General features: G+C 39.0%; 1 protein-coding gene across 1 annotated transcript in view; it reads right to left on the bottom strand.

Annotated features, from left to right (window-relative positions):
* The window catches only part of klf11b (Kruppel-like factor 11b), a 3,616-nt gene extending 2,141 nt beyond the window's left edge, over nt 1-1,475 (bottom strand). The window contains exons 1-2 of the mRNA XM_032500921.1: nt 1,259-1,475; nt 175-453 (exon numbers count right to left, since the gene is read on the bottom strand). Coding sequence (XP_032356812.1) covers nt 175-453; nt 1,259-1,297 — 318 coding nt within the window. The 5' untranslated portion in view covers nt 1,298-1,475. The remainder of the gene's footprint in view (nt 1-174; nt 454-1,258) is intronic.
* Between the last annotated feature and the right edge of the window lie 8,525 nt (nt 1,476-10,000).

Raw genomic sequence — 10,000 nt, 5'->3', positions numbered from 1 at the left:
AACATCAGTAATCTATTAAGCCTATCTAATCGAATCAAGTAAGCTATGGGTTCACACAGCTCTGTGTAATTTCAGTGCCAGCTATTATCAAGAGGGGGTAGACCCTGAAGTTGCTAAACTGACTTACAAAATAGTCAATTGGTTGACACCAGTACAGCATAAGAAGTCACTTACCAGGGAGGAGAGGGACACAAAGTCCTTTGGGGGCTCTGGAAGTTCTGACGGCATGAGGGAGTCACAGGAATCCGAAGCGGGGGTGAGGGGTCTGGGCTTGCAGGGGTTTGGCCTGCTGCTGCCGAGGAAGTGGCCCTGGCCCCAAGAGCTCATACACACCAGTGCTTCAGCTGCCTCCAGGTCTGTGTACTCCAGGCCACAGGTTCCCCTTGGGTAAGACTGTTCACTGTCATGCCTCCTTCTCTTTGAATTGGACGCACAATGGTCCATGTACTCAGTCTGAAAGGAATAATAAATAAAACTTCAGATAAAAATAGTATTGACACATCATTGGGTCGTCTGGGTTCTTTAACCTGCATAGTTTGCTTTGTTGATTCCACTTTGATACTGATCTGATCATGGCATAAATGTAAACAAAGGGAAGGTTTCTATTCTATTGAACAGAATGGTAAAAAAAAATCTATTTCCAGTTATCTGCCCATCACTGTTCCCCAATCTAAATTCCCAGCCAAACTGGGAGGGGTCTTGGTGACTACACGCCTGCCCAGCACGCACTGCCTTTGGCTAAGAACCAGGACACCTCCCATTGCCGAATATAGGCTAGACCAAACAGTGACGTGCTGCCGACATGAGCCGTGCGAAATCCCCATAAAGCGGTTTGCATCAGGAAGTAGGCTTATTACGTTATAGCCTACCTATACATTTTTACAGGAAAAACAACAACAACATATTACTGATTTTCCACAAAACTATATTAAACAATTTGTCAACATTGACATGCTTCCATAATTGTTTAAATTACATTTTAGATTACCATTCGTACAGTAGGTTATTAATTTTTAAAGAATGACAATCGAAATTGCTAAATGAATGTGTGATGAAAACAGGCGTTTACATTTTAATTTAATATGGTTAATTTGGCACCACTTGGACGTGACAAATTATAATTAACAAAATTGTACAGAAATGTTGAATTTAGCTGATGACTTAGCTTTAGTTTACGTAACTAAGTGAATGTTACTGGACTGCTAAATAAATGTTGCGCCTAAGCTAAAGTTACAGTTAAAAAAATGTCTTAACTTACCCCGTTTAAGTCCATCTCTGTAAATTTTCGCGCTGGCATTGAGGAATAAAATGTCTTAATATCACTTTTTTGTTGTCAAAGCCAGTACAGAACAAAGAGACGGCGGTTGCCAGTGCTGCTGCCTGTACTGGGGTTGGGTTGAGGTCGTCTTTTTCTCTGACTGGCTCCCCTTTTCTCTCAGCTGTGTGTGTAAAACATGGGAAGGAGAAAAAAAGAAAAACAAAACTCTCAACACGCACTGGCGGGTGGCAACACTTGGCCAATCACAATTGAGTGTGTGCGGAGCGTCAGCCAATGGAAGAGCAGAGAGCGCGTGAACAGTGCGTGCTAGCTGGACGGTTGGAGGAAATGGGGTGCGTGGCCGTTGGTGGGCGTGGCCTTAAGAGTCAGCAGTGTCAGTGTAAACCCGATGAACTGCCATCCGCTTAAGTAGGGAAAAGGTCGATCGAGTCTATGCTGCGTTCAAGGGATATGGGAATAACAAGCTGAAAACGACCTGAAGGCTCGATGCAACATCCTATGAAAAGACATCCTAAATAGAAAGTTATTTTAGAAACCGATTAATTTATTATAGGTATATAATTAATATATTTTCATAAAGATACATTGCAATTAAAGCTAAAGTGCCAGGACTAGTACACATCAGCACAAGTGACAAATAATCTAAACCAAATATCTTTTTCTATACATTGGGCAAAATCACAAAATGACCTACTGTATTGTCACTGTCTGTTTGCATAGAATGTTCTATAAAAACTAAGGGAATTAAATGAAAAGAATTTACTTAAAAGTTGCTTAGTTTTACATAGGTGGTCCGTTTATATGGATTTATATGTAAGTTCCTTTGACTTCAATACATTAATAATTCTAATCAGCTTTTGAAGATGTGAGTTGAGTTTAGAGTTTAGCCATGGAAAACGACTTCCCAGGAAGGATTAATTAGGCTATGTTGATACACGTTATAAACACTTAGGCCTACTATGTTTTAGGCTATTAGAAATTGCCATATTCCCGTTGACTTGATATAACTTCTTGTTGCCAATGGTAAAGGTCGATCCAAAGAACCCTTTATTTTTCAACTCTTGAAAGCGAAGGGGCCAGGAGAAAGGCATTTATACCACTTTTCTCACAACATGTGAATGCAACACCAGTGTCCAGATGAAACGCGGGTTTCTGTCTTGTTTTTTGGAGCTGTTTGTGCAGCTTCCTCAAAGAAAAAGCAGATAATCAAGTGCTTAATTGTCATCACCTTAACATTTCATATGACAACACATAGTTACTAAGCTACAAAGTAAGTAAAATGCTTTGTGTTATCTATATTATTGATGTAGACCTTAACCATGTGTTAACAGTGTAATAATATATCATCATCCCTTCAAAATTAAATGTATCAATATTATTGTGGTTTCAGAGTAAACCAGATGACCCAAGATAAGCCACTAATTAAACTTAATAAATGATACCTACATTAGGCAACAATTTAACGGTGTATGCCACTCTTGGTCATGGCTTTGACACTTTTTTGTCTGTTGGTGCATTTACGCTTAGGAATTTTGGGGTGGAGTCGACCTCAAGGCCCCATTATATACACATATACATAAGTATTTATATAACTGTTGTTAAATTTGCAGACTAATTCATTTTCATGGGCATTCAAGTCTACAGATGCGCTGCACTGATAACCTTTTTTTCCTGGGTGCAGAGAAAAGTATATTGTTCTTTGTTCTCCTGATACTATGTATTCTTAAAACTTAAAACAAATCTTGGGCTGTTTTTACTGTGGCCTATTCTCTGACAATTTCTATGAGATCAATCCCACAAGTACACTTAAGAGAATTCAAACTGGTCTTGACCTACATATGCTGTTACATCACTAACTGCATATAGACAAAGAAAAAATGTGTCAGAAGTCCTAGTGAGCTTCTGGAAGCCATGAAGGCTCCAATGAGAATTTGGAAATATTACTAATTCAACACAACCAAGATGCTTTGGTAAAAAAGAATAAGACCCTGATCTTTTCTGCTTATGTATATATAAGAAATATGACAACACTTTCACACTTTTTGTGATTGTTGTTGGTGTTTGTTTGCAGCTCGCCTGCAGCAGAAGAGGGTATAGCAGGTGGGTAGCCCTGGCCTTAGCAGCGCCTGGCCGTGCCTCAGTGACTCACATAAGCATGAACCCAGGGAGCAGTGAGGGCTTGGAGCTGTGGCGGTGTAGCTGCAGTGCCAGCAGAGAAGAGAGGGAAAGAGGGAGGAGTTTCAAGGAAAACAAGTTAGCACGCCCGTATTACAGGCAGCCCCGGCCGGCCTCAGCACAGCAGCCTGTGTGTGATATAAGTGGGCCAAACGGTTTCAACTTAGTCAGGGAATCTGGAGGAAAGGTTACTATCTGGGCCTCCACATGCACACCTCCCCTGTCCGGCCAACTCTCCCAACTCAGGAACTCCAGGAGCGAACTCAAAAAGGGGGGAGTTGCCCCAGCAGGGTTAAATATATCACCCAGGGGCTATATTTCACTAACAGCCCCTCAGCTCTGACAGGCGAGACAAGATCGTACTTCCACATGAAGTACATCCACTCTAAATGTAAAATGTTGTCATATTCGATAGACTTCCATTACAGGATTGACGATAATCAACACATAACTTATTATAATGTTGTTAATTACAAAGGGGTACTATTTTGAAACTGTCCTTCAGATTGCTGAGTGGAAAAATATGGGGCCTTGAGTTCATAAATTCAGATTTAAAAAAAAAAGTTTTCACTTTAATTACAATTCATGTAAGACCACACAATTTCTTGATAATTGTGAATTATTTAAACTCCCATTAAGGACTGTAAATGCCTGTGTTTATATAAGGTTAAGCAATAAGAGAGCTCTCAAGGTGGAAATACTTTGCTGGGACTGTTTATCTCTGGTTTTATGTTGCATATTACTAATATTTAAAGCTACACGCTCAGTATTTCAGTATTCCAAAAAGATCGCAAAACTCACTTATATGATTATTCCCTATGGTTAAATGACCCAAAATCATCTCACACATATTATACTCACTGGAATACATGATTTCACTGAAAGCTTTTATGTATTGATTGTCAGATTTTATTATTTAATTGTTTTGTCAGGACAGCAAACAGGAGAGAACCCAAGTGCTACAAAAGAGTTATACTTTTGTGTTGTGAAATCCGTTCACTGCGCTCTTGTCTTTCTTGTTTTGATGGAATGCAAAACTGGATTTTTCAGATTTATTATAATTTTAAAGTAGCTATTGGCTCTTATGCCTCTGAATTGCAATTTTTAGTATAAATTTACAAGGTTGGATGTCTGTATTTAAGTCACAGAAGCTAATGCCAATGTTAAACATGTGCTTTGTGAGCTTATGTATAACATTTGTGAGCTCAGTTGAACTTGGAAAACACTTGTCAGTCAACTGCTCCTCCCCACCATCACTACAAGCTGGCATCTAGGTGAAAGGACACAGCCTGCAATGTAGAAGCCCTCAAGAAAAGTTAATTCTTTCTTCTTACCTTTATTTTCCCCCACTTTTTTTTAATTTCAGGTCAATGCAATTACTTGGCACTACTGGAAAAGAATACGAAAACTCTTACTCTACCATGAATGAAAAATGTGATGGAAAAGCACATAACAAACAAAAACATGTTATGCAAAAGATGTACTAAATGACAAGCCAAAGCATGTTGAGTTGATGTGTGCAAGTGCTCTTCCTGAATAGAAGGAATGGTGTTTACTTTACTGATTTATGTATGTCAGAATGCTATTTTGGCAGTCAATGTTTTATTTATGCGGTCAAATAGTGGATTCTGTTTGTGAGAAACCCATAACTGCAGGAGTAAAGTGTATGGTGCCTTTTGAAAGAATACTTAAAACGAAAATTCCATCTTTAATTACTCCAATTTTAATTACTTCAATGTGTAAATTTGACGGCCTCTGGTAGTCAGTACAGGTTTACATAGACAATCTTTGGCGTGGTTTCCGTCACCGGTGTTCCGGTGTTTATGTGAATCTTGTTGAAATTCTGTCTCACAACTTTGATAGTAAATAAAAATAAAACTTTGAAGCTCAACAAAAAGCCCACAATGTCAGTGTCTAACTGTAAAATGTCCGGCAGAGGTGAGAGAAACGCTTCCATTTCCTGTTTCTAATCAAATTTTATGTACACAGTGAACTTAGTACTAGATGTGTGAAATTGATGTCAAAATATGTCATGATCAGTTGTTGCTGTGCATATGTCCAAGTGTGTGTGTGTGTGTGTGTGTGTGTGTGTGTGTGTGTGTGTGTGTGTGTGTGTGTGTGTGTGTGTGTGTGTGTGTGTGTGTGTGTGTGTGTGTGTGTGTGTGTGCACTGCACTGAAAGATGCTTTGTGTACCACACTACACATGTGGCCCCACCTTCTCTCCTCCTACACATAAGAATGGAGCAACAACAGGGATTCCTCTGCAAACACCTGGCTCCTGATTGGTCGGAATGCAATTCTAAACCAATCTGTTGCTATGAGACACTGACTCATGTGCCGCTAGCTCGCTTTCTGTTGTCCTGGCAACATGAGGACCAGGAGGCAGGGTTGAGGGCTCCTTGGAAGAGCTCCCCTGGAGACTGTCTGAGCATGTGTGGAGCCTAATGATGGAAGCTTGGATATTATTAAATAATACACTTTGAATAATTGTCTGTCTGGTTGTCTGGCTGTGGGGACAATGTTATTCTTCTGTGATGGCGCGCCATACAACGCAATGACAAAAGTACACACTGTACTATTCATCATCTCTTTTCAGTGACCTACAGTACTTATATTGAACTGTAGTCCATTTTAAGTCTGCAAAGGACTCAGGCCTTTTTAGTGATTTAATATGAATATTTTCCTACCTATAATTCACAAGAAAATAGATTACTTTTATGCACATATGGAGACTGGAGGCCTTCTGAGCTTTTGGTTCAGCAGTGACATATGCTCTTCACTTCTTCTAGTTAATTCTATTAGACAAAAGATCACATCATATGTTGTAAAGCTTATTTTGTTGTATTGAGCTGTGTTACGCCCCAACTCAGTAGTGGAAGTGGAAGCAACTTAAAACATAATTGAAAGTTATTTATGCACAAAGAACTTGAGAATTTAAAACCTCAAATAAAGTGGCAAACTACAAAAAAATAGGACCTGTGGGTTCTGTTCAGAGCTGCTACTAAAGACAGGATGCAAACTATGGGAAAGCCAGCTTAATAAGATGTATGTTCCCCTAAAAACATTATGGGGGATTTTGGGGGGTCATTTATTGCCACAACTCTCATCTATTTTTCTGTATCTTCATTTTCATGGATCATGCGTACAATTAGGCTATTGTCATTGTATGATTTAGGCATGAGGGTGATTCACTAGTCACCACTAATTCACTTAAATAAAAGATAGCCATGGTGCAATGTCAAAAAACCTCACTTGTTCTGTAGAGAATATGATACACGTTAGCTGGCCGTCTTGTATCATACTGTGATGTTTGGTTTTGATATCTGTGTGGAAATGTTATGTGGTCATTAGCTGATTATTTTATATCAGATGTATTGACATAATGAAGGTAGGCTACATGCTTGCAGTTGTGAATGTTTATTTGCTACAAGAGTCACAGTCTCTCTTTGAGCCATGTGCAAGCAAAAGTGTGCTCCCCCGAAAGCCATGGTATAGTTCACACACTGCCTGAAGGGCCCTCGCTCGCCAGGTGGGATGGCCTCAACAATGGAACCAATCTCATACAGGGAACCACACATCCTACTCTGTATGCATAAAAAGACAATAATCTATATCTATGAAGGAAGGAATCTCTGTCTGTGAGTGTGTCCGTCTGGCTGTCTTTCATCTGAATATCTCGAGAACCGTTCGCCCAATCTACTTCAAACATAGTGTGTCATCTAACTATAAAAGGAAGGAATCTCCGTCTGTGTTTATATTCATGTAGAACTGTCTGTAGTGCAGTGCCTGTTCTGGACATGCCTGTTCGGAGGCTAAGCTTGGTGCCCTTCATTGCTGCTGTTGTCGGAGTGGGTGACCGTTGGGAAAGTGTGCCCATTTGGAGCTGGTGACCTCATCACCTCATCTGACCTACATCAAGTCAGGTGAGATGGAAGGTGTGATGGGGTATCTATTAAATTGTTTCTTTCAAGGTGAATACAACATGCAGGGGCAGCGGAAAAGGGGGAGATTTAAGATTAGGTTTCCAGGTCTGCCACATCCAGTACTGTACATTTTGCTCTATTGAGATGGAAAGGATCATTACAGTTATGGTTTGGACAGGTTTGGTGCTTGATTAAAAGGACATTCAAAGCCTTCTCGTATACTAAGATAAAGAAGCATTGATTTTAGAGATTACAGTCTTTCCTCGAGAATATTATTAAAATGGCATGCAGTATTTAAACCCACACAGAGCATTCACACAGAGCACTATTATACTTTCTCTCATTTGTCGATGTGGTACTGTAAATGGACTTCGTAGGATTCAACAGCATATTACAGGGCGTGTGTGTGTGTGTGCATGTGTGCATGCACACACGTGTGCGTGCATGTGTGTGTGGAGCTGCTGATGGCAAGAGGTTGAATAACATGAGAAATGAATCTATTTTCTGAACCTCATTACAATCTTGTTCTGCGTTTTCACAATTGTTCAGTGCAATGTAATGCATAAACTGATTAGAATATGAATGGTTTCTGCTCCACAATATAATCATGTAACGTTTCACAATATTCAAAATAGTGCAAGTATCCTGGAAGAACAGCAAAAGGTCATAGTTTAACAGTATGTGTGGGTAGGTGTGTCTCTATTTTAAGTGCTAGTTTGAAATGATCATAGCTATTTTCAGTAGGCACAATGAAAATACATTTCCTGTTACATCACCAAGTCCACAGATGGCGATTGAATAACTCTACAGCAGGAGGGATTTTTTACTGTGAAGAGTGGTTCTATCAAAAAACACAAGAAACATGGGAGCATAAAGATTAAAACAGTGGGGACAATGCAGATATAAATATATTTCCCCCTGGTAAATAATATTTGAATTGGCAATTGGTGTAATTGCAAATAAAATCAATAGAGAAGATGATTCCATGAGAAAAATGTGAGATACTTAATTCTCCATACCTCCGGCGAACATCAAATCACCTTTTTTGGGGGTTAATTTCTTGTTTGAGTATAGGCCTAGTTCTGTAAAAGAAGCCAGTGTTTCAGTATGAACATGGAAGGAGCTTTTATCACATTTATCAAGACTCAAGGCTGATACCAAATATGGAACTGGACAAATCTCAGAGGTCACTTTTTAGGGATTACAGTGCTGAAGAAGAAATATGTTTGTTTTTCTCAGTGCAAAATTAGACCTGTGGCTATAGCTGCACTTGGGTTGTTTGAACAGCATCAAAGTAGGTCACTTGTGGTCTGGTCAGCCAAAGGTACACTATACTGTCATAAGAGTGTGCAATTTAAGAGGGCAGAACCCAAAATGGTGGAGCATCTAACCTTAGGAAAGTCAGTTTTGAATGAATATACTGTGGCTCAGTTACCATGTGTGGTTAGTCAGAGTAAGCCTGGATATTATGTAACACCAGGAGTGCAAAAACACCTATACTCATGAAAACATAATTTGAATGATGAATCAACTTTGTCTGACTCTAAGTGATATTCCATGACAATTATGCTGTGTGTTATGATGTGTGTGCATTTATACTTTGCATCTCAACTCCAGCTATGTGACATCAGACAACAGTCAATCACATATATATGTGATTGACTGTTGTCTGATGTCTGATTTTATATACTATATATATATATATAGTATATAAAAGCTGAATTATAATTGTTGTACTGTTTTTTTCCTGCAGAAAAATTAAGAGCTCAATTGTAAAAGAAAATATCTCCACCAACACAGAAATGCAAATGTATCACCAAATAACAAAACAAAAATCTCAGAGCACATTGCTGAAACATCAGATTATATTATTTTATTGTAAAAGAGGTTGCCCCCAAACATATTGAGACTCACTGGAGTCTTGCTAGTTCTGTTCTAAATATAGACAGAAATTGTTACATGGTTACATTTTCAAATAGGTAGCAAGATAGAAATGCAGTTTGAAAAGTAATTCATGTATTTCCAATACTTAAATTATCATAAACATGTACATAAAAGAATCAAATCTTACAAATGTATTAATCGCATACAAGTTTTCAGTCATAAATCTTCTTAGAGATACAAGACAAACTGGATAAAATACTGCTTCTGTTAATAGGTATTCCATTCCTTAGCCCCAGTGCAAAGCATTTGTGAAACCCTGACCCACTCAAGGGTTTTGTAGTCTTATGGCATGCAGGGACTACAAAAATGGAGGAAATTGGATATTATGTTAAGAAACACACGTCCCTCTGCGTTTGATTCCAACACACAAAGCACTCATATGCACTAATATTTGTACAGCATTTGTATATATATATATATATATATATATTTTTTTTATTATACTTTATTAATCCCACAAGGGGAAACTACACTTTTCACTCTGTTGTTATTACACACATTACACACAGGCCTGAATTACACAAACATGCTCAGTACCTACACATGCACTAATGGAGAGATGTCAGAGTGAGGGGTGCCCATGGAAAGGCGCCCCGAGCGGTTGGGGGTTTTGGTGCCTCGCTCAAGAGCACCTTGGCAGTGCCCAGGAGGTGAACTGGCACCTCTCCAGCTACCAGT

Source organism: Etheostoma spectabile, chromosome 20 (assembly GCF_008692095.1).
Source record: "Etheostoma spectabile isolate EspeVRDwgs_2016 chromosome 20, UIUC_Espe_1.0, whole genome shotgun sequence".
NCBI classification, from domain to species: Eukaryota; Metazoa; Chordata; class Actinopteri; order Perciformes; family Percidae; genus Etheostoma; species Etheostoma spectabile.
The sequence above is the reverse complement of the archived record's forward strand: the minus strand, read 5'-3'. Positions and strand labels throughout refer to the sequence as shown.